Source organism: Lissotriton helveticus, chromosome 11 (genome assembly GCF_964261635.1).
Source record: "Lissotriton helveticus chromosome 11, aLisHel1.1, whole genome shotgun sequence".
Classification (NCBI taxonomy): Eukaryota; Metazoa; Chordata; class Amphibia; order Caudata; family Salamandridae; genus Lissotriton; species Lissotriton helveticus.
The window spans coordinates 232,670,789-232,696,705 of record NC_136072.1 but is presented as its reverse complement, the minus strand read 5'-3'; the positions used below and the strand labels follow the sequence as shown (position 1 = coordinate 232,696,705).

Below are 25,917 nucleotides of genomic sequence, written 5' to 3'. Positions count from 1 at the left end.
CCTGGGCAGGGTGCAGTGTATGTGAAAGGTAGAGCATGTACTGGTGCAGGTAACATGCTCTGGTAGTGAATTACAGCCATTTTCGTTTTTCACTATTGTAAGGCTATCTTGCTCCATAGATTAACATGGGGGATGTGGCTACAGTGGTTAACAGCATTTCTTCCCATAGGAACAAGATAGGACATAAGTATCTAGTATCCCTGAACTCAGAATTTAATAACACATCTTTTAGGAAAGATTGTTTTTAGATCCTGTGTTTGAGAACAGCACTTTTAGAAAGTTGCTGTTCTCTTGTCAGACCCTTCTGTGTGCCTGGGCCTGTTTGTGTATTGACTGTCTGGTTTGTGAGTGACAGGGGCTGGGGAATTCCCCAGCAGGATGGATGAGTCAGCACCAGGCTGAATGACTGCAGTTGCAACTGGAGTGGTGGGAGGAGTTAGCACCTGGGCTGAATAGGGCTGTGCCTGCCTTCCACAATGCTGGCTCCACCCCCTGCTGGGCGGCTGAGGACCCTGCCCTCACTCTGAAAGGAAAGATGCAGCCAGCAAAACAAAGTGCTCAGGATCCACCCAGAACTGGTTCAGACCGGGCTCAGGGCCCACATGCACCAAGAGAACAAAGACTTTAGGGGTATAAGTACAGGACCCCTGACAACAGAAAATTAGATCATCCTGGAAATCAAGAAGGAACCTCTGCCAAGGAGAAAGCTGAAACTGAAGAAGGAAGATTGTCCTGCTGTTGCTCTGCTGGACTGACCTGTTGCTTTGCTGCCAAGGAGAGGGGAAGGACTTTGCTGTTTGCTGTGTCCCCTGTCTTGAAAGGAATCTCCAAGGGCCTGAGAAGAGCTGGCTCCCTGTTTTAAAGTCCCAGGAACAAAAGGACTTCACCCCCAGCTTCCCTGAACTCTGCTGAGAGAGTTCTGTCCTTCATAGAGTGCTTGATCCAGTTGTGGGGCCTCTGGAAGTTGTACCTGAGCTGGGAAGCTTAAAACTAAGCTTGAGTGACTTTTGAACTTGAAAAGTGTTGCATCGCTCGCTTGTGGAGCGCATCCCCGACAGTGCGAGAAGTTTCCCGCCGCTACGGAGGTCGAGATCGTTGCAGAGACGCCGCATCCTCCGTTTGCGGGACGCACCATATCGGTGCGGGAGAATCGAACATCGCAGCGAGTATCGTCGCAGAGCCTGTCGTCGCTGGGTGAGAACGCCGCACCGCTTGCTTGCGGACCGCATCACGTCGCTGCGAGCATCATCGCAGAATCAACGCATCGAGGAGCTGCGAGAGAGAGGATCACCGCTGGACCGCGTATCGTCGCCCCGGAGATCGTCGCAGCCCCTTCGAGATCGTCGCATCGTGCCTTTGCGAGAACAGACTTCCTACGGAACCTACGCACTGGAATCCATACAAGTGGCCTTCCTCCCCATACAGACCGGATTCGCCGCAACACGCCCGCTGCTGCAGCGGGGCTGTCGCATCGCCTCCCCAGGGTCTCAGGAGCAACGCATCGCTTGTTTTCCACCGCACCAGCTTCTGCTTTTGGAACTTTGTTGCAACTAAAAGGTACTGTGAGTAAACGTGACGCAACTGTGAACTTTTCACGCATCAGTAGAGAATTCTATCGCAACATAGAGAATTCTATCGCAACCTAAGAATTTTAACGCAACCTTAAGAACTCTTTTTGAAACCATATTCTTGAACTGTGTATGTTGGATTTTTGTCGTTTTGGTCTTGTGTAGTTTTAGATTAAAAATACCTTTATTTGTCTCAACTGTTGTGGGGTCAGTTTGTGGTGTTTTTACTGTGTTACTGTGAGTGTTGGTACAAATACTTTACGCATTGCCTCTGGTTAGCCTAGACTGCTCGCGCCAAGCTACCTAGAGGGTGAGCGAAGGTTATCTCAGAGGGTTATCTCCTTGCCCTGACTAGAAGCAAGGGTCCCTATTTGGACAGTGGTACCTACCTCTGCCAACTAGAGACCCCCAGATCTAACAGTAAGGATGCACATGCACCGCATTGCTCGAGACTTGATTCAGGAAGCGATTCTCGCCTCACAGCTTTTGTTTAATCCTGTGCTTACAACTCTGCAACCAACTCCGCTATTCATATTTGCGGGCAAATCATCGTAGTGCAGATAACTTCACTGAGTACTCACGGCCTTTCTTGTTTGATTAAGCACGCTACTTACAATCACCATGAGGGGGCATTAGGTGATTAGGAACTGGCTTAGAAACACATGGACAATTAAGTGCAAGACTTTTACTGTGTATTGTATTGACGCTGGAACACGATATCCAAAGGATTATTTTTGGTGTATGTTTTGTTTCCCTAACAGGGGGTTCAAGAGGCGGCCTACTGCTCTTCCCCTGTGATGCAGGAGCTGTCAAGCTTAATAGTGTGTAGAGAGTACAACCAGGAGATAATGTGGTGTGTAATGCTTATATAGGGGAACGTTCTCTCCTTAGTAGGGTGATTGCTAAGTCTCCATTTGTTTAACCCTTACATAGCACAACCCCTCTCCTTGCAAAAGTAAGACAAGGACCTGTACAGTCCTCCTCAGGGAACGAGGACTTTATATATTTTACAGGTATGCAAGATTAAAGAGTAGCAAGAGAGAAGCTGGGTTTTATGCTATAGTTAACCTGTCTTGCCTTACAGATCTCCCTCCCTGCTGTCCCCTTCCTTTCCTTCCCCCGCTTGACCATCTCGCTCGCCTGTGCTGTTATAGCAATCAGGGTTAGGACTGTCGAGAGGTGGACCCCTTTTGGCATTGAACCGGTCCCGAGGAATCTGCATCTGACACCAAGAGATTCAGATCAGTGAAATCCCACCCACTGGCCACGGGGATAGCGGGGGTCCCCTGAGATAGAGTCAGGGAACGAAGATTAGATCAGGATTCAGGACTGGTACAGGAAACAGCTAGGCCTTAATCAGCAAACCGACGGACAGCGAAGTTTTCCATCTAAGCTCTGGAAACACCTCCTCCAACACACCCCCAGGGCACCTCAATTATACCCTAAAACCTACATGTCCAACCCACAGTTGTTGAAACATTTTCAGAAACTCAGTCTCTCATTGGATGATTTAGGGGGGGTTTATCACACCACCATGTCATGTTCATAATTCTCTCAATGTTCTTTGTTCACCACAATTCTCATTACATTAACCACGATTCATGAATACACGTTTCCTTTGGTAAGCAACATGTTACAAATTTCTGGACTTCCATTGTTCATCTTCACCGATTCTGCTGAAGAAGTTTGTACACTTCCATTCTATAGCACAGCCATCCTTCCGTTACTTGGCAGACATACAATACTCTTTGAAGGTTATCAGCCTTTGCCTTTGTCCACTCTCTCTCAGAGCTCGATTTTCAGTATATTTACTTTGTCTTATTCTTTTTTAACCCTTAACTGTCATGCAGAAATGTAAGCCCATATGTGCATCACTAAGATGAATAAAACACAGAACATTATGAGTTTCACGAAATATACTTCTCACTGTTTACCACCCACCATTGACCTATCCCATGTTATATTCCTAGCAAGAGCATTAATGTGCAAAAGCAGCATTATTTTATTTAATTTTGAAGAAGAATGCAAAATACAGCCTTGTCTTTCATGCATTAGTGCACGCATGCCAAAGCATTTTTCCTGAGTTTTCGTGTTTTTGCAAATTATTTTCACAGCACACTGTTAGTAAATGTTACTGAGGATTCAATCCGAGCAGGTTTCTTTTTCTCAAAACCCTGCTCCATCATGTGTCCAGTGCTCTAACACTGACCACAGGTCCTTGGGAAGGGGGTTCTATTTTGTGTCCCTAAGGAACAAACGGACTGGTGCCCCTCCTCCTGCTGGTTGGGACGTCACAAACATTTGTATAAATTTGCATAAAGCATTTGTATTCACTTCAAAGGCGTAATTAACTGTAAAATCAAATTTTACTTGCGCAAAAAATTGCGCTTTCAAACTGATAAGAACAGATACTACACTTGATATCAGGCAAAAGGCCAAGAACCAAATAGCGTGTCCTATTGCTGCCATCTTGCCCGATCATTTCCTGCATATGAATGATTTTAAAGATGTATCGCTATAGCACTTTATTATTCCTGTTGCACTGTAACCCACATGAAAGGGATATAGGTGATTTGCTGCTAAATATTAACATGTATTGCTAGAATCAATCGTAGTGTCCATAATATTGACTATTTATCATGTGATGTAATTGCATTTTGCTTGTCACTTTTCTCTCTCCTCATATTTATTTTATGCATTTTTATAAAGCGCAGACTTTACCCGAAGGTGTCAGAGCGGTGTACAATAGAACCAGTTACGTTACATGAGAGAAATGTTACAAAATAGAACGTACAAAAAGAGCAGGACACAGAATCAAACACAGCAGGCAAGAGGAACACAATATCAAACACAGCAAGCAAGGAATGTACACAAAATAAATAAATATTACAAATTTACAATGACTAACGAACTTCCTGGCGGGGTCTGAGAATGAAGGTATTAGTTCTGAAAGTGCCTTTGGAATAGAAGAGATTTGAGGTCTGCTTTGAAGATCCGGATGGAGGTGGTGGCACGGAGCAATGGAGGAAGCGAGTTCCAGATTCTCACTGCATTACCTAAGAACGATTAAGCCATCAATTTTTTTTTCCTTTTGAAGGAGGGGGGGGGAGGGGAGCAGGGCCAGACTGGCTACCAGGCATTTTGGAATGCTGCTGAGCTGGGGGCTGCTTTTGTTGATCGGGACCTGCGGGTGCTGAACGAAATTCGTTTTGCTTTAATTATTTTGAAGCACATGCATGTCTCTGTCAACAAAATCAGCCCCCACAGCAGTGGCATCAGCTCCCAGCTCGGCAGCATTCCAAAACACCCGGTAGTCAGTCCGGCCCTGAGGGGGGCTCAAGCAGAAACTTTTCCGCATTCTGAGAAGGTCTCAAGCCTCTCGACAATATTCTGCTCATTACAAAAAAAAAAAAACTGTGAATTCTGGGAGTTGCAGTCTTGGTTATTTTAATTTTGAAACAGTGGGAAGAATACACACTACACATCAATAATAAAAGCAAAGTCCAGAAATGCAAAAGTGGTGGTTCAATGACATGAAACCATTTCGGTTACCCTACTCCCAGGTTCGTAATCCGGGCATAGTCAATGATATAACTACACATAAAACAATTTTTATTTGGGTGGGCCAAGGGTGCATTTGGGTGGGCCACTGCGGGCTCGATTTGTCGCATATATGTCTAGGCAGACCTGCTTCAGGGCCCTCCTTTATCTCTTCTTAGTCTTACACTGCCCAGTAAAACGCACTCTTTTCCAAATCGCTTTCCATATATTATCACTCTCAAAAGTGTTTTTTCCATGTAATGTTCCTTTGATGGAAGAGGAGGTTTCTGAGGTGGAAGTATCAGGCAAGTGACACTTCACTGGCTTCCTCTGTGGGAGCCTTCAGGGAGAATCCCTCTTCAATACCTACTGCCACCTGACCCTGGACTCTGCAACGCACTCCCTTACAGGCTTGATTATACCCACTCCTCCCCAATGCACCTCATCTCAAAGCTGAGCCCCAGCCCCATATCAGGCACCATTGGGCTCCACTTTCCTTTTTCCCCATAAAAACATTATTAAAATCACCTTCAAACTTAAAACATTGACTATAGCAGTAAATATAATTAGCACACTTTTTAAAGTATGTTCCACAGTAGCCCTTATGACCCCACCTGCTAATTAAATAAATAAAAACAGAAAGGCCATGACAGGGCCGGCTTCAGCGCTGATGCGAAAGTCTTTTTTGGCGCCCCACCACGGACCTCTTTCTCCATAAATACCTTTACTACCACCTTCCAACAGTGCCCCTCATCCCTCCATGGTCCCCCTATTGACCTCCTCCTCGGATTTCCTCACTGCCACGCCACAAGTGCCCCTCATCTCCCCATAACCCCTCCCCCTTATGACCTCCTCCTCGGAATCCCTCACTACCACCCTCCAACAGTGCCCCTCATCTCTCCCTAGCTCCCCCCTCCATCCCATGACCTCTTCCTCGGATTTCCTCACTGCCACCCTCCAACAGTGCCCCTCATACCTCCATGCCCCCCCTATTGACCTCATCCTAGGATTCCTTCACTGCCATGCCACATGCCACAAGTGCCCCTCATCTCCCCATAGCCCCTCCCCTTATGACCTCCTCTTCGGATTCCCTCACTGCCACCCTCCACCAGTACCCCTCATCTCTCTCTAGCCCCTCCCCCTCATGACCTCCTCCTCAGACTCCCTCACTACCACCCTCCACCAGTGCCCCTCATCTCGCCCTAGCTTCCCCCTCCACCCCATGACCTCTCCTCGGATTCTCTCACTGCCACCCTCCAACAGTGCCCCTCATCGCTCCATAGCTCCTCCCACTACCTCCTACTCGGATGCCCTCACTGCCACCCTCCACCAGTGCCCCTCATCTCTCCCTAGCTCCCCCTCCATCCCATGACCTCTTCCTCGCATTCCTTCACTACCACCCTCCACCAGTGCCCCTCATCTCTCTGTAGCCCATCCCCCTCATGACCTCCTCCTCAGACTCCCTCACTACCACCCTCCACCAGTGCCCCTCATCTCGCCCTAGCTTCCCCCTCCACCCCATGACCTCTCCTCGGATTCTCTCACTGCCACCCTCCAACAGTGCCCCTCATCGCTCCATAGCTCCTCCCACTACCTCCTACTCGGATGCCCTCACTGCCACCCTCCACCAGCGTCCCTCATCTCTCCGTAGCCCCCCATGGACCTCCTCCTCAGATTCCCTCACTGCCACCCTCCTCCAGTGCTCTCATCTCTAAGTAGCCACTCTCCCATATGCATTTCATTTGTTGTATAGCGCTACTAATATCAGTGTAGTGTGTGTCAGTACTTTACACCACGCACACATTAAACAGAGACAATGAATCATACAAGTATGTAAATCAGTCTACAGGGAATGTCACATTAGCCAACGAGTATTACAAGGTGTCGGAATCACATGTCATTCATACTGGTGGGCAGGATATCTTAAAAGGGTTTGGTCTGGGGAAACACAACCTTAGGATTTAAAAAGTATTCCATGGGGGTCAGCTTTACTGATAAAAATGTATATCCGCCCAAACATACTCAGTTTAGCAACATTAGAATATTGAAAGACTGAGGAAGTTCTAACTATATCACAAAACAAAAAAGCGAAGTTCTAACTATACCATTCATGTTTGTATGCAGCTCTTTCGTGACAATTCATTGGTCACTGTCCTATGTTAGGATTGTAACTTCTGAACTGCAAGTAACACAAGGATCTCTGTGACAAAGGCAGTAACCCACTGAGCTTCCACATAAAATACAGTTCATCTGCATTTAAAAACTACTAACAGACAAATGATTGGTCTCCAGCAGGATCATTAATCACCAGCGTTATCTGGGCATTTTGTATTGTCTAATTGTTATCCTGCATCAGCCATGATAATGATAAAAACTGTTTAAATGAAGCACACATTAAGTATGTGTCGTGCTGGGCCTGTGCAGATTTTTAAAAGAAAAACAAATGGTAACACATTCTCTTACCTACTCCATTAGTCAAACTTTATGTCACAGGCAGCCTGATGTGATAAGCAGCTGCAGGGGTCAGGAAAGGTGAATAGGAATAAACAAACCTATTTTCTCCTGAGCTGCAGAGAAAAAGAAATATCCACACAGCAGAACAAGAGGCAAAGGTTACCCATGTCAAAGAAAGGATTTGTCGCCTTTCGCCATGTGGAGATGAAGGGGTGTTAAAATAAACAAAGCCTCGTTCATATGTAAATGGTCTTAAAGACCTGTGAAGTACTCGGGGGCGACTGCGATAATCTCAAAAACTGTGTGTGTGCGCTCCCCGGGAAGCTGTCTCAGCCCGGGCGCGCACACACAGACACCCTTTGAGGTCAATGCCCTTGCACATCTGCCTTCAAGCCCTCACTGCGAGGGCCAAGGCTCCTGTTTGGGTGGGCCAGGCTCATGTTTGGGTGGGTCTGGCCCACCCGCTAGAACCAGGCCTGTAACCACATCCAAATAACCGGCTGTTGTATATTGTATTTCTTCTATTGCCACGTTTGCCCTCATTACCTTTACTATGTGTGGTAATAAATCTCTACCAATTAGTAAGTTCCACATTAGGTTTATTGTCATGAATACACAGGTGCTTCCAGCTTGGCGGCAGCAGCTAATCCCAACATTCTAACCCACACTCCAGGATGTAGGGTGGTTCATACCAAGAGGTCAGGGAGAAGAGGGGTGGGCGGGGAGAGAGAGAAGGAGAGAAAGATTACAACACACCTCCCTCCCTTAGAAAAGATGGAGAGAGAATGTGCAGGGAGAAGATGCGCAGGGAAGGCTGGGATAGGGGGAAAATGCGTATATAGTCCCAAAGCAAGTTCTGTATCAATAGGGTGGGAGTCCCTGTTCTCATATACATTTGCAGAGATATGGTAAGACTCTTTAAAACATTAATAAAGAAATAGGAAGCGTTAACAGGTTGCATTTCCTATGTTAATCAACTGTAACTGTAATGTGAATTTGAAATAGTTACGAGGTTGCATTTCCAGCGTTAAACAACTGTAAAAGTCTGGTGCCTTTAAAAATTCAGAACAGGAGTAAGAAGGCTATGCGGTTACTTTGTCAAACGTTAGGCAACTGGAACAGTCTGGAACCAACAGGGAGTGCCACTCATGACGATAGATGAAGCTAATCCATGTATGCATTATGTAACACTACGGGCATCCCCATGTTGGTGAAATCAAGGCATCACAACCTTTTCCCATTTAGCTCTCCCATGTCCAAGCTTACTACTCCGTCTATTTCTCCCTGGGATTCCGAACTCCTACTGCTGGAATTACCATCCCTTACCAGAAGATTTAGCATGGCTGTACAATCCTTTTCTCTGGGCAGTAGCTTGTGCCAGGACGCACCCCTAAGGCTACCACTGATGAAACCAACTTCCGTTTCCATGTACTTATCAATACCGGGACTGGGCCTCCTTCTGCTCCCACTTCCTTGGTCATGACTATAATTGCCATCTTTGTCGCATTTAGTTTTAGACGGCCCCCGATCATTTGCATGAGTCTCCTCAGGCTTGAGTGTGTCCTGCTGTTCCCTCTTGGGTTTGCCATACACGAAATCATACGCGTCTTCTGAGCCCTTGCACTTCGGCTTCTTCCACATACCATATACTGGACCCCTCTTCCCTTCCTTAACTTTTAGTGGGGATCCTTCTAGGTCTCTCGGCTTTATGTTGCACTTCCTTTCCGTCATTCCATACTCGATCCCTTGTATGTATTCATTTTTTATTTCTCCTTTAGGCTCGATGTATCTTGCATCTCTCACTCTTTCTAGCTCACAATTGTCCATATGCTCCTCTGACCACTTGGGTTGGAACCCATCCGGCTTCATTCTGTGCTGCATCACTTTGCAAACGGACTGGTCGGTTTTATTCATCTGCCATCCTCGTTCTTTGGTTGTGGTATCTACACTCACCACCAGTCTTCCCAAATTTCCACCCGTCTTCACTTTTTGTTTACTACTGTCCATTCTGTCTGGTTTCTTACGTATTTCTCTTTCCTCCACCTGGCTTTGATATGTGTCTTTTTTCTTGTTGTGTTCATCCCTAATAGCTTCACTCTCCCACTTCTTTTCCTTTGCAGTATTTTCAAATGCTGCCGTAATCTTAGGTGGTTGCATGCGAACGTCAACAGTTTCTCCTCTGGTATTTTGTTTGCTTTGATACTCTGCCAGCTCATTTCTGTGTCCTTTTATTCTTCTTTCCCATGAAATCCTCAACTTCTGTTGATCTCTCCACCCTAGTGTGTTGATACTACCTCTCGTTATGTATATAGTACTCCTCGTATTGTTTTCTTTATAAACTACATCCATGACTTTGTAACCAATAATCTGTATTTCCTCCCCTGCATATGTTTTCAGGACTGTGTTGGCCTCTTTTAGTTCACTGCCATATTTTTTTGCAAATTTTCTGTCCCAATCTTTTTTGCTTACCATGCTATATCTCGAACCAGTGTCAGTAATCATTTCCGTCTCAACTTCTTCTATTAAAACAGTGCATCTCAGAGCTACCTTGCTGGCACTGATATCCTCTTTGCCCTCCATTCTTTCCTTGAAACTTTCATCCATATGTGCCATTCCACTAGTGGCTAGTATATAATATTCGTCCCACACGTTCAGAATATTTTCATACATGTTTCTGTCAGTACCTGACATGAAAACTTTCTCCATGTTGTGATACATTTTCCTTCCACCCTTACCTAAGCTGTGGAGTAGAATTTCCGCTTTAGCTTCCGGTGACTTCTTCTTCCAAAACGGACAAATAGTTTTCAAAATACACTTTCCACTCCCTCCACTCTGCAATGTTTTTATTAACCTCCTCCATGAACGGCTCAGGTGGAGGGAGATTGTACTTTCGGCCCCACTCCATGTTGGGTGTGCTGCAATACCTCTTCTCTTCCACGGAATGTGCCACCACTCCACAAATGCAGCACTACAGTACCCACACTGATCACTACTGAGCACTGTTATCTTTTGGCCACGTTGCCCCAGGGGCCCTTAATGATATCATGCACTTGTGTTAGCTCACTATGAATATTACAGAAGAGCTTCCAGGAGGACTGCTCAGGTGACCCTTCCGCAAAATGGCAAGGAACAAATAAACTCTGACTGGATACCGAAATGGGAAGGTCAGGTTATGTGCAACTAAACACCGAAGGGTGAATCTTGATGGCAAATACTGGACTGTTTTGACTGTGTGCGTATTGAACAGAGGGCTTGAGGAATGAAAAGGGACGTGACTGTAATTCTCACTGCCTCGCTATAAGATACTCGCAGGGTGCTGGGTACTTCTCACACTTACCCCCTGCAAACCCCACGTTCCTTAGAGGATTTTCTTAAATTATCGTTGCACAATCTGAGTCCTGGTGCTTTAATAAATCAACCGCCTGTCCTTAAGGCGATCGCCTCCAAACGTCGTCGTCGCCTTAACGCTCTCCCCCTTCGCACCAAACTGCCCCGTCAGGCATTCGACTTTGAATGACACACACACCTCCTTAGAATGGAACCAATACACCTTTAACAACTGAGGACTGGTCGGAAGCTAGGTGCCCGGCACGACACCCGAAATTCAATTCCTACTCCTTGACAGATTTTCCCTGTTGCATATGCACTAGGATATAGAGACAGGGATCCTGCGTCTGAACTCTAATGGGGTGCTACCACTGATAGGTGGTCACTTATTATATCACCTCACCTCCTTTGCTCCCATAATATTAATTCCCTATTATTTGTTTGACTTCAATGAATTCACCTCGGGGAGACGACCCCCTCTGTCCCTTGTACAGTTTTCCTTTTCTCTCCTCCTCAATAATCACTGACGGTTACTTCACTCAAGGTATTGCCCAAGTTAATTTTCGATCACTGGAACCCAAGCTCGCTAAACTTTATGTTCCTGAAATGCTTTCTCAATGCAGCTACCATACACTGCCACTGTGCAACTTCATACGTTTTCCACACCGTACCTTCCGTTGAACGCTCCTCCTAGCGTTTCGGTGGCTCCCTGCAATTAGGTAGTACGGCTGAGGTTACTCCTCTTCACCACTCAATGAAATATCTTCTTTATGCAGCTACCATTCACTGCCCCAGCACAGCTTCATTCGTTTTCCACACCGTACATTTCTTCGAAAGCTCCTCCTAGCGTTTCAATTACTCCATGCAATTATGCAGTACAGCTGAGGTTAATCCTCCTCCCCTTAATATAAAATTATTTCACATTCACTGAGGCCGATAATTGCTCGCCTCTATGCTTCTGAGATTATGGGTTAACAACTCCCAAATGCTGTCCTTCACTCACGACTCACAGTCTTGGCGCTCACCTCACGGCCGTTTCTTTCAGATGGACTGCGTTCCTTTCTCCACTCCTTTATCCTCGCGCAGCTTCCATGGCTCCCCTCACAGACCTGTGCGACTCGCTCGGGAACCACATGGAGTGCCTTCCGTTCCAACCGCCCTCTCCACACCACAGCGGAAGAGCGCAAATTACGAGATCCTCCTTCCAAAACGCGTCCCCTGAAACGGAGCTTCCCGTCGACTGCTCTGCGCTAGGTCTGAGCCAGACCTGCTCCGTCTTCTCACCCAAAGACTTTTCGCTTTTAACCACAGGCTGGATGTCCTCACTAACCCCGGAGGGGACTCAGCATGGTGTCAAGTAACATCTCCTCACCCGGAACGGAAAACCACCGCCAGGAGTCCTCCGCTTTCCTTTTCCTTTATTCCCTCCTACCTTCACACATGAAGGGTTAGGCAAACGAAGTCCTCCTTCTACTGCCCCTTTTCAGGGCCGGAACTTCCCGTCGACGACTCTGCGCAAGATCGGAACAAGACCTGCTCCGTCTTCTCCTCACGAGAGTTCCCTGCTTCTCGCCCACAGCATAACAGTCCTCACAAACCACGGAGGGGACCGAGCCTGGTGCCGATGAACGTCTCTTCACCGCCTGGATCAGAGCACCGCTGCCTTGAGTCATACGCTTCACCTCAACATCGACGGTTTAACTCCTTGTCTCCGCTCTCAACCGGCCTCGAGGTAGACCGAATATTCTTCTTCATAAACTGGGTGAGACTTCCTTGTTGCTTTGCTCCGCTCAAGCGTCAAATATGTCCAGGGGAAAACACCACACTGACCCTGGCTCAGTATCCCGTCCTCGTCGCCATAAATGTGGTAATAAATCTCTACCAATTAGTAAGTTCCAACATTAGGTTTATTGTCATGAATACACAGGTGCTTCCAGCTTGGCGGCAGCAGCTAATCCCAACATTCTAACCCACACTCCAGGATGTAGGGTGGTTCATACCAAGAGGTCAGGGAGAAGAGGGGTGGGCGGGGAGAGAGAGAAGGAGAGAAAGATTAGAACACTATGTTTACTGTGTCACGTCACATAATTCCATCATGGAACGCTCCGATGGTATTTATGTGACGTCACACATTCCACACCGGCATTCAGCTGTTCCGCTTTGTTAATTGCTGACGTTCTGCCGTTTCTTTGTGAGCCTGTGTATTTACATAATAAATACCTAAATCATCTATCCGGTGTCAGACCCTGACTACAACAAGTGGCGACGAGGGCTAAGAAACGAATCTGATGAGGAACAGGCTCACGAAGGAAAACTGTATCGGGTTTGAGAAAATCACCCGCAGCGGTTAGAGAGTGACATGCCTAACCGGTAATGAGCATGAACAAGCGAAGTAAGTAAAATACCTGCGCGCGAAAGCACAGCTGATTGAGAGCTACGCGCAAGGAAAACAATCGATGGATGCATGACAGAGCTTCTGACAGACCTAACGCGTGAAGCATTCTGGGAGTGACACGAGCGTGTTAACCATTCCCATTGGTTGTACAGCTCCATACGTCACCATTGCAGCGTCTAAGCGGCCATTTTCATCGGTCAATTTCAGTTCTGAGGCTGAAACAAGCACAAGTGTTTGAAAAAACTATTTTGAAGTGCAAATAATAAAAGAAACAGCGCGCCTGTATACTAAGCATTTCTAAAAGTGATATGAATGACTATACAGGGAAATATTAAGGAATATCCCATAAAAGTAAAGTGAGGAAAATAAAACTATTTTAATTCTGTGACATTTGTGAAAGGATTGAAAAGAGGGACTGAGCATAAACTGATATAAAGTACTACAGCCAGCCATCTGAACAGAGTATAAAAATGGCGCAAAGCAATAATATATGTGTGCCACCACTTTTCTTAGAAGAACCAGGAAAGCCAGCTATGAAGTGGAAGAGTTGGTTAAGAGCATTTGAAAATTATATTGTGTCAAAAAGTCAAAAGTCAAAAAAAGTTTATTTGTAACGGTACTCTATTGAGGACCACAAAATAAAATATATACATTATACATTCTCATTTAATACATTTTCAATTAAATTTTCAAAAACTTAAAAATTCTATAGCAAACATATTCATTTGGGGGGTTTTTACAAATTAATAAAAAGTCCTTTGTGTCTATTGATGGCAAGAAATACGATGCCGAAAGGAAAAAGTCGCTATTATTTGGTCTATTAGGAAAAGTTGGTCAAGAAGTATTTGACAGCCTGCCAGAATTTGAATATCCACCAGGTGTATTTATACCTATGAATGAGTATGAGGAGGCTATAAAAAGGCTTGAAAAACAATATGATGAAGAAACTAACATTATGGTGGGAAGGCACAAATTCGCTTTGAGAAAGCAGGAGGAAGGAGAGACTGTAGAGGAGTATATAGCGTGCCTAAGAGTACTGGCAAGAGATTGCGAATATGATGATTTGACCGATACGTACATAAGGGACCAGGTGGTGTTTTACTGCTATTCTAAAAAAGTGCAGGAGAGATTATTAGCATGTAGGAAACCAACCTTACAGGAAGTAGTGGACATTGCCAAGGGGATTGAAAGATCATTAATTTCTACTAAAGAGTTATCTTGTACCAGTGGTAATTCTAATGTATTTTACTTACAGGACAAGAGGAGAAATGAACGCAAAGGTAATGAGAGAACATGGGGTGATAAAAAGGTAGGAGGCAGAAATGTGAGTTGTTATAGATGTGGTTCTCAAGAACACCTAGCTGATTGTAAGGCATGTCCCGCCATAGGAAAGAAATGTATGAAGTGTAAAAAATACGGTCATTATACATCATTGTGCAAAACCAAGAAAGCAACAGGTAATGTTAATGTGAATGCTGTTGGAGATTTTGACGAGGAAATGTGTGGAAGCATAGTGCTATATGTGGAAATGGTAGATGGCAAAATAAAAGGGCCAATAGGAGAAGGTAAAATAGGAGATGTAAAATTACAATTCACTGCAGACTCTGGTTCACCCATTACAATTATATCAGATAAAATTTTTGATGAAAAGTGGAATGGTATTGAACTACAGGAAACTGATGTAAACCCAAAAGCATTTGGGGAACAGGACATAGACATGGTGGGCTACTTCAATGACACTGTGACGTTCAAAGGGAGAACAATTGAGACCAAAGTGTATGTAGCCAAGAGAGGTAGAATACTGGTAGGGTGGAAGGATCTAGCAAAGATTGGAGTGATCCTGCAACCAGGTTCTGATAATCCTATAATATTGAGGGAGGATTTTATAAATAGCATAAAACTGGGAGTAAAAGAGAATGACATGGAGGAATTACTGAAGAAATATGAAAATGTATTCAGAAATGAGATTGGTCGTGTAAAAGGTTTCACACATGCAATTAAACTTAAAGATGGAGCAATGCCAACAAAGCATAGAGTGAGGTCTGTACCCTTGTCAATAAGGAAAGAATTAAAAGGTGTATTAGAAAAACTGAAAGGAGAGGGAGTAATAGAAGAAGCAGATGCCTCTGAATGGGTGTCGGCTATTGTCGTTTCAAAGAAGAAGAAAACAGGAGAGATCAGGCTGTTTGTAGATCTAAGATCGCTCAACCGAAACATTCTGATAAATTGCCATCCACTCCCCATGATACAAGACATACTACAGTCTATAGCAGGGTCGAAGTACTTTTCATTGATTGACCTGAAAGCAGCTTACCATCAGGTTTGCTTGACAGAAGAATCAAAGAAATTGACCACTTTTGTGACTCCTTTTGGGGCGTACAGGTACATCAGACTTCCATTTGGTCTTGCCTCTTCTTCAGGTGTGTTTCAAAAACTCATGGATAGTCTTTTTGGAGAATTAAATGGGGTTGAAGCATTTCAGGACGACATCTTGATCCATTCAAAGACTGAAACAGAGCACCTTAAACTAATGGATCAAGTACTAAAAACACTAAATGAAAGGGGCATGACTGTGTCCAAAGACAAGTGCAAGTTTATGGAGAGCAGTATTGAGTATTTGGGACATGTATTGACTTCAAATGGGATAACGCCAAAAGATGACCTGGTGGAAGCAATTAGAGAGGCACCCCAGCCTCAAGACAAGGAAACACTTAAGTCCTTCCTAGGATTAAGCGAATATTATTCCAAGTTCGTTCAAGCATATGCCACCAAAGTTGAACCACTGAGAAAGCTTCTCAGAAAAAACGTGAGTTATCAATGGACAGAAGAACAAGATAAGTCTTTCAATGAAATAAAAAATGACATTGCCAAGGCTCCTGCCTTAAAACCTTATGACCCCGAGTTAGAAAATGTCATCACAGTAGATGCCAGTGCAAAGGGCATAGGCGCAGTTTTCTGTCAGAAACAAGGGAAGAAGGAAAATACAATAGCTTTCATTTCCAGGAGGTTAAGTGAGGCCGAGACAAGCTATAGCACAATTGAGCGGGAAACACTTGCATGTGTTTGGGCAGTGCAAAGACTCAAAAGTTACCTGTGGGGAAAAAGTTTTGAAATTATCACAGACCACAAACCATTGATTTACATGATGGATGGGGAAGGGCGTGGCAATGGCAAAGCGAGTTCCAGGTTGATACGGTTAATGTCAAAATTGCAAGAGTATACCTTCACCATACATCACATAAAGGGGGGTTTGAATTGCAGAGCTGATTGCTTATCACGATTGCCGATAAAAGGTCCTTCTGAAACTACTCTTGACGAAACTGAATGTGTTGTAGCGTGGGTCGATGCAACTGAAATGTGCAACGGGTCAGTAACTGAGGAAGAATGGTTGAAGTGCCAGGAAGAAGATAAAGTAATGGAAAGAGTGTTGAGTCATGTGAAAACAAAGTGGCCACCAGTCAGAAATCTTCATAAAGAATTGAGAAGCTTCCAACAAGTTAGTGATGAGTTAACTATCGAAGGAGGGTTTCTAAAGAGATGTGACCTGTTTGTGCCACCTGCAACCATTAGATCTAAGTTAATATCTCTAGCACACAAGGGCCATCCCGGAAGTAGCGCAACGAAGAGTCTGTTAAGAAAGCACTACTGGTGGCCAGGAATGGACAACGATGTGTGCAGTTTCATTGACAGGTGTGTACAGTGTCTGAAAGCTGATAAGCACTGGAAGACCAGTAAAGGAGAATTGCAGATGGTGGACATACCAGAGGAACCTTGGTCGAAAATAGCTATTGACTTTGCAGGACCATTTAATTTGCTACCAGAATACGAAAAGTACATGATAGTTCTAACAGACTATTACTCGAAATGGGTTTATTTTAAATTTGTGAAAAATGTGACCACAGAAAATGTGATAAAGTATCTTAAGAAAGTTTTTGCTATAGAAGGCCAACCAAAAACCTTGGTGTCTGACAATGGAACTCAGCTAGTGTCAAAGCAAATGACTGAGTTTTTGGAAAATATAGGTGTAAGGCAAGAAAAAACACCTCTTTACAGCCCAAAAAGTAATGGCCAAGTTGAACGCATGAACAAATTCATGAAGGAAGGTATTCAATTGGCAATTGCTTCTAAATTGAACATCAAAAGTTTTCTAAGAGATAAAGTAAACACGTACAATATCACACCAAATGGTACTACAAAATTCACCCCATTTTACTTAATGAGAGGAAGGAGGTGCAAAAGTGAACTTACTCCCAAGTTTGGGAAAGTGTACAAAAGTGATGTGTCTACGGAGAGCATAAATGACAAAACACTCAAAGTGAGGGAGAACATTGTGAATAAACAGTTAATCACTAAAAAATATTCTGATGAGGTCAATAAAGTGAAAAATAAGGAAATGGAAAAAGGAGACTGGATTCTAGTAAAGAAACCATTCAAAGTGAACAAAGGAGAATCTATTTTCTGTAGACCAGAACAAGTGAGTAGAGCATCCAAAGGGGCAGTATTCATAGATGGAAAAGGATGGTGCAGCAAAGACGATGTTGTAAGATTAAAAAAAGGTCAGGAATCACTAATAATGAAAGGTATGGAGGATGAAGAAAGCAATTTGGATGACAGCATTCTGGAATGGGATGAAGTGCCTGTGCACCACAGTGATCATACTATCAATGACAATGTCAATAATCAAGGACAAGAGGAAGAGAGAAACACAAGTATGGATGATGGACACGAGAACATAGAAGGAAGATCATATGTTTTGGAGGGATCCAAAGAGAGAGAGGGTTGCAAAAGAAATGAGAATGTAATGGACAACAGACATGTTGACATACGCACCCATACTAGGTCTGGTAGGGAAATATGTATTCCCAAACGTTATGACAGTTATGTATTAGAATGATTATCCTGTACCACCCTGTAACAGTTACCTGTGATAGATGTTTTGTTTCCTTTGACGAAGGGAGATGTTGTATATTGTATTTCTTCTATTGCCACGTTTGCCCTCATTACCTTTACTATGTTTACTGTGTCACGTCACATAATTCCATCATGGAACGCTCCGATGGTATTTATGTGACGTCACACATTCCACACCGGCATTCAGCTGTTCCGCTTTGTTAATTGCTGACGTTCTGCCGTTTCTTTGTGAGCCTGTGTATTTACATAATAAATACCTAAATCATCTATCCGGTGTCAGACCCTGACTACAACACCGGCGCACCAAGCTTCTGTGCAACGGCGTAAGGAGTAAGGAAACTCCACGAACACCAAGTGTGAGCTCCAGGCAGCAGCTATTGCCGCGCTCAGAAAACACATGACAGAGAAGGGGAATCGAAAGTGTGTGTGCTTTCGACTTCGAATTTCCCTGCTTTTGCTTTCCTATTTTCGATTGGCTTTTTAGGTACCGCAAGGTACTATCACAACCCTTTGCCTATTGGTCAAACGATGAACGGATTTTAGTAGACGTGCTATGACTGGTGGAAGCGACAAATGGCGGTAGACGGGCACGTGCTCCTGCCTTGATTGAATGCAATACCATCCAATCAGACTACAGTTTCTCTTCCATGGCTACAAAATAATATGTGACGTGAAATAGTCCAGACAGAGCTGCAGATGTATTCGGAGCGCGGTGAACTGCAGCAGCATCAGAAGTTCCCTGCAGCGCCACATTCTCTTCTTTGAAAAGCTGAACTGCAGACAGGCGCAGTGTATACTCGTTCTCCCCGAGCTGCCTTCTCTTTGACAGTGGGGCACGGGTACCTGGCACTGGGCTGTAAAGTGGATGCTCCTCGCGGCGTCTAAGCACTATGTCTTGGATGTTCATGAGGTGAGGAGAGCAAGGGGAGGGACCGAAGGGAAGTTGTGCTGATTTTAAACACTTTTTAAAATTGTTATATGTTTTTATGTAGGGTTGTGAAAGCCATAATAAACATGAGTGTCAGTGCGCTTTACAAGAAATATGGAGACATGTTGTAATGAGGAGCATGTTGTTAGTAACATAAGAAGACCGAACTTGGTACAGCAATGGCATGCCAGTTTTACAGTGGAACAAATGAGCCGTAGGCTTGAAGCACAGTTAGTCATTTAGCACTATTATAATTAGCAAATCTGGTAACTGCGCCAGAAACCCAATCCGAGGGCACAGAAAGAAGCAACACTGAACGGATAAACACTTTCCATTACAATTGAAACATTAAAGCAAAATAATGATCTCACTAAATAATATTTGTCCGAAAAGTGAACCGAACAAGTAACAAATGCCAGCCTAGTGTGGAAGTGCGGCGACTCCCATTAAATGAAGGGTCTTGGGACTACTTTCGGTTTGGGAGTTGTTCTCGCAGCCTCTTCATCTGTCAGTAGTAGGTGAAGGCGACTTCTTAATACTTGGAACACCGAATAATCAACTTTAGCAGGCCTCCAAATGACAGCAGCAGGACTTTCAGAATGCTGACGTGCATAACTCAGAATGGTGTCAGAACTCTCATATTCAAGAAGTCCTCCACCTGTACATTCACTTCAGTGACGTAAGCACCCACTACAGAGATCTGACTGTAATCTGCATCTCACTCATGCCTTAACTGTACATATTCTATGAGCAATGAAAGCTAGTGCTAGTCTGTTGGGTGGGAAACTGAAGGCTGCATGTGAGTGAGGTAAGCTTGCTTTGCTACAGCCATATTCCTTTTCAATGAAAATCACATTTGAGATCACCTTGAAATAATTCAGTTCAGAATGTGCACTGTACAAACATCTTCTCTTTTATATATTATTTAATTGAAGATTGTGTTGCTTCATCTTAACAGCAAGAATGGCCTTGTACATGTGCCATAAGACAACTGACTTGCCTTTTGGGTCACTAATAAAATGTTCCTCAGGGCAGAAGGGTAGAAGAATGCGATATCTAGCCTGGATCGGAATTGCACAATGCCTATTCCAGAAACTCGATTTCAGTCCTGGCTACCAAACTTAACCAAACTGTTCAACCATAGGTGATTACTTTTCTTCCTTGTGCCTCCGTTTCCATGATCATCACATCTGAGAGCATATTCAAATCTTTCAGTTCAGGATGCACAATGTCCACCATTCTCTCTACGGTGTGGTTTAATAGACCACAATGTTGTTCCATCCTTAAAAATAAAGGGTTATATAGAAGAAACAACACAACCGACTTCTCCCTTAAGTCATTAATAAAACAGCAAGGTTGTTTTGTATTGTTATTGCATTCATACAGCGTTTACTGCACCTGACGAGACATCAAAGGGCTTTTTCGGCGAGTAGCACGCTACTCCGGGACCCATAAAGGATTAGTGTTGAATTAGTAAAGTGAAATATGAAAGTAATTAAAGTGATGGATAGGTTAGTCAGTTATTTGGGTTCAGAAGGATAGCGAAAAGATAGAAGAGGAAAAAAGGTTTGCATGTATATAGCGCTTGTTACCCCTGATAGGGTGTTGAAGCACTTTTTTTTTTTTTTGGCCAGTAGCACGCTACTCCGGAAACCCTTAAAGGATTAGTGGTGAATTAGTATGGTGAAATATGAAAGTAATTTGAGTGGTGGATATTAGTTATTTGGACTAAAAAGGATAGTGGAGTGATATAATCTAAGGTACTGGAGTAAAACATTACAAAATAAAAAAAATTTATGTACAAGTTTCTACCCAGAGGTGCAACTAGAGCCACATTTCGGAGGGGGCTGAAACTAGAATCAGTATGCAGAGTGGAGCTGCAGGGGCTCTAAGAAGGGGCGAAACAACAACAAAGCCTCATTACCATGCAAGCGACCAGGAAGTGCTCGGGTGCGGCTTTGTGGGTGCCCGGGAAGCTGTCCCATCCCGGGCTGCCACACACAGGGGGGGGACGGGGGGGGAAAAGGGTGTGAGGCCCTTTGAGTACAATGGGTGTTGCGCCACTGTTTCTACCCCAGCTATAAAGTGTCAGTCTGCGACTCTTGCAGTAGGTCCAGGATGAGCTAAGAGCTGTTCTCCTCAGCCTCCACGGTGCTGCTTTTCCAAACAGGATACAACCAATATGGGGCTGCTCTGAATTATGGACCTTGCCATTACTGCCTCACTACAACTGCCATATTGGCACTGGTAGTGCGGCATGGGATGCTTTGGTGTTGGGCACGTTTTTGGGCAGTTCCAAGGCCTATTCCTTCCTACCTACACCCTGTCAGCTGGGAGTGTGGCTTTACAGTGTGAGCAGGTCCTATTTTTGTGACACAGGCTACGATTCCAGTGACTTGCCCTGCAAAACATGCTGCACTTGCTGTAAGACTTGCCCAAAGTACGTTTCGAGGCCTCTTTAAGGAGGTGGACCTGAGGACATTTGCCTAGTTTCTCCGCACCTCAGTTTAAGGCTGGTGAATATGCTCTATGAAGCAGGTAATGTTTCACAATATTTCATGTAGGATGACTATCTTCCTAGGGAACACCCTGACCCCAAAGGGGCAATATTCGAGTACCAAAATATGGTGATGGAAAAGAGAAATAGGGTCCTTTGCCTGGTCCTCCTGTTAATCCTGGGGTAGGGAGATACCAGTAAACAACATTTAAGCTTACCCACATACATTTTTAATAAAGGTCTGACAGGTTTACAAAGGCAGAACATAAATGTTGATATAAGTGACCTTACCACACCCAAATTATGAAATTTACAACCTGTGAACATTAGTACACTGGAATGCTTGCTAGTGCAAAATATAGAACCCACTTATGAAGCCTATCGCACCAGGTAGGTGAGCGTTCATCATGCGTACATGAATGTATGTCAACTTCATTAGAGATTTGGCTGTTTCTTCTGGGAAATTTTTACTTGTATGTTTATCGAAATTGTATAACAGCCTGTAACCCCTCTCACTCCCTTTTTAGGTCTCGTCTAAGGCATTGCTTTAGTAATGCTTTGGCTGAGATATTAAGTAGGGGTTCTCAGAAATGCTCCCAAAGTAGGATTGCCTACAGTGCATGTGTGTGGGCTCGTGCACATCGCACACCATTTGGCAGCCTGTGAGCCTCTCTCTGCACTCATGCTGGTTTGCTTGCAGCCAGCATCAGACTTCAAACACGTCAAAGGAATCAGCTCGGGTGCTTCTACTAATATAAATTAACAAGTCGTTTCCACAAAGCTTCACAGGAAAGACCAGATGGGCTCCTATCGCCCCATCACCCTAATAAACGTAGATTCCAAAATATACTCTAAACTAATTGCAAACCGTATTTCTCCAATAATTCACAAAATCGTTGCAAAATGCCAGCATGGCTTTGTGCCCGGAAGAGGAACTACAGATCATATTCATCGAGTGATCAGCCTATTTGATAGCACGGAAGTGGCAGGAGACCCTATGGCGCTAATTCTTCTAGACGCCGAAAAGGCCTTCGATAGGGTCTCCTGGCCATTCCTGTGGCTTGCAATGACTCGAGTGGGACTTGCACAGGGTTTTATCCAAGCGGTACAAAAATTATACATTGATCCTAAAGCTGTGGTTATGGTTAACGGCAATCTTTCGAAAGAACTAAAAATATAAAGGGGTACCCGACCGGGATGCCCGTGCTCCGCATTGCTGTTTGCAATTTACATTGACCCCTTTATCTGCAGCTTGGAATCCAATGAAGGTATCACTCCCATCTTGACCCAAGGACACTTGACCAAGACCTTGGCATACGCCGACGACATTGCCATAGTCACGCCTGATCCTAATACAGCCCTACCTATCATCGAAACAGCGGCTAAATGCTTTGGCAATGTTGCAGGCTACGCACTCAACCAGAGTAAAACCCAAGTGGTATTGAATAACAAATGCACTATGATAGACTCTCGTGTCACAGAAAAAGTGAACTACCTGGGCGTCTGTATTACATCTAAGCTCGATAAGTTGGTTGACTTAAACATGCAACCTGTGTTAGATAAAGTGCAAAAAGATCTTCGCCGCATGGATAACTTGCATCTATCTTTGATTGGTCGGGCAAACGCATTAAAAATGGTTTATTTTCCTAAGCTCCTTTATATGTTCAGAGCAATTAATTTAGAAATATCAGAGCATTGGTTCAAACTGATGGAACGCACCTTTACCAGCTTCATGTGGGCATACTCACAACCTCGACGAGCTTACAAATTTTTGACTCTCCCCAAAGAAAAAGGATGCCTAGCCCTCCCCAATCTTAAGGCATACTATTGGGCATCGATGCTTCTATACAATCACAAACTTTTCTTATTAGATGGCACTGAGATAACTTCGGGGGAGAACCAGCCCTCAATTCACCAGCTAGTATTGGGTAACAAGAGTAGGGGCTATCTATGGCGATTTCTCTATGATAGCTAACATAAAAAAGTCAGTCTGAAAACCCTGTTGGGGGGGGGTTTAAAGCATGGAAGACAGTGAGGAAATTGCTGGGTATAGGACGACTTTCGTACTACTCTCCTTTAAGTAATAACCCTGCCCTTCCTGAAATTTTTAGAGGTGCCTGCATCGAAAGATGGACCACAGCTGGAATCACACATATTGGATGCCTTTTCTCTAACGAAGGGTTACATTCTTTTGAAGCCCTAAGAGAGAAATATCGACTGGAGTGGAGAGATTTTTTTAAAATTCTTCAAATTGGAGATTTTTTTATTGCAACGGATTAGGGGAAATATCATATTTGAGAAACTAACCACAGCTGAAGTATTAAAAAAAAAAAAAAAATCACCATTGGGGGAATGTACTCTTATTATCTCATTTTCCGGAAAAACCTAGAGAAAACTGCACAGAAGTGGCAGGAAAAAATAGCTATTACAACAGAAGAGTTTAATTATGCTTATGGTTTATCTTGAACTATTCTCATGTCAACAAAACTGCAAACTCAGTTCTACAAAACCTGTTTTTTAATATATTATACTCCAGACAGAATAGCTAAATGGGGGAGTGGGAGGGGGACTTGTTGTTTTAGATGTATGATTCCTAAAGCTGATTGTACACACATCTTTTCTTCCTGTGTAAACTTAAACTCTCTGAAACTAAGCATTGAGAGGTTCTTAACGATGGTTTTAAAAACTGAAATAGCTCTCTCTAATGAAGTGGTTATGCTAGGGGCAAAAAGTCTCAACGATCCTTGCCAGGGCCATGAATTAGTCTTTATCGCAATGGCGGTCTTAAGAATCTGCATTGCCTCTGCCTGGCTAGACCCCAATCCCCCATCATTCCAACAATGGTTATCTAGACTACTAGCCATATTTAACCTAGAAATGGCTATATACAAAAGAAAAGGCAGGAAGCGGAGGGCCAGGGGGCTTAAAATCTGGAACCCTTTAATCGAATGGTCCCAATCCCAAGGTAACTCCCAGTAGTACGATGCTCCAATTATCTTGATTTAGGGGAAATACAAAGGGGGAAAAAAAGGGGGAAAGAAAAAAGGAAAGGAAAAAAAACATTGTTAACATTAATCAGTAACGCTTGTAAATAACATTTGGAATATAAGTAATGTAAGTCCTCAATTATGTTTGTATTCCCTTAAAAGAGGAAAAATTGTGTAATTAATTAATTTACCGATTTATTACTGTTATTTGTGTATCCAAAAAATTTCTCTCTGTTCTGCTTCTTTGCTTGTCTGGCCGGGGGCCGGGGGCCGGAGCGGTTGTTTTGTTGTACATATAAAATCCAATAAAGATATTTAAAAAAAAAAAAAGGAAAGACCAGCGACGCCATATGGACACTAGGCAGCCACAACACATCTTCCCCACTACTCTTCCTACTATTTTTTTGTCGCTTTCCTGCCGCTTGACTGGCTTCCAAGAAAATCAAGATTCCCAAGTGAACTGCAGTCTTATTTATTATTCTAATAAAAAATAAAAAAAAGATAGATAGAAACATATCTTGGAAATCGCAATGGGAATAATTTGAGGTTTAGTAACCTTTGAGCTCGTAATACCAAACGATAATTTTACTCTCGGAAGTGCTAGAAGTAACACATCCTTTCTTCTCCCATTCGGTTACGCTTCCTGTCCTCTTCTGTTTCATTGTTGCCTTCTCCCCTAACTCTGCCCTCTTTGTTCTCCCGAGTTTTCTATTGAATCTCCTCCACACGTCCTATCTCTTTCTCTTATTCTTCCCCTCTACCTATTCAAATTACTTCTCTCCTTCTTTCCCCCCACCTTATTCTGTTCTCTATCTACAACTCAATTAATTCTCCCTTCTTTGCCCTCTCTTCACTTTCACCCCGTCCATTTTGTCCTGCCTCTTCATTCTGCCCCAACGCCCCTATTCTGTACACTGTTCTCCTACAACTACATCCCGGAACTAGGTGCAACCAAACACCAACAAAACCTCACACACAAGGGCATGTTAAGCACTGCCTCGGGGAAGTTTCACCTGATGTGTATGTCTGAGAGCATGTACATATTGTTTATGTGTGTCTGCGAGCCTTCACCAGTGTATGTGTATTTGAATGTGTGTATGCATGACACTACTGTAGTCCACATACACTGCGCCCTAACGCTACTTTAGGACACACACACTGCACCCTCACACTACTTTAGGCCACACACACTGCGCCCTCACACTACTTTAGGCCACACACTCTGCACCCTCACACACTGCACCCTCACACACGCTGCGCCCTCACACACGCTGCGCCCTCACACACGCTGCGCCCTCACACACGCTGCG

The 25,917-nt window shown here is 44.0% G+C and overlaps 1 protein-coding gene and 1 pseudogene across 2 annotated transcripts in view; one reads left to right on the top strand and one right to left on the bottom strand.

Moving 5' to 3' along the window:
• Positions 1–3,906: 3,906 nt before the first annotated feature.
• On the bottom strand, positions 3,907–4,015 carry LOC144793558 (U2 spliceosomal RNA; annotated as a pseudogene).
• A 14,855-nt stretch (positions 4,016–18,870) lies between these two features.
• The window catches only part of HLTF (helicase like transcription factor), a 498,779-nt gene continuing 491,732 nt past the window's right edge, over positions 18,871–25,917 (top strand). The window contains exon 1 of one of the 2 annotated variants that reach the window (XM_078667983.1): positions 18,871–19,105. In XM_078667983.1, the coding sequence (XP_078524109.1) occupies positions 19,086–19,105 (20 nt within the window). In that variant the 5' untranslated portion in view covers positions 18,871–19,085. The remainder of the gene's footprint in view (positions 19,106–25,917) is intronic. The other variant, XM_078667984.1, reaches the window with a different exon arrangement.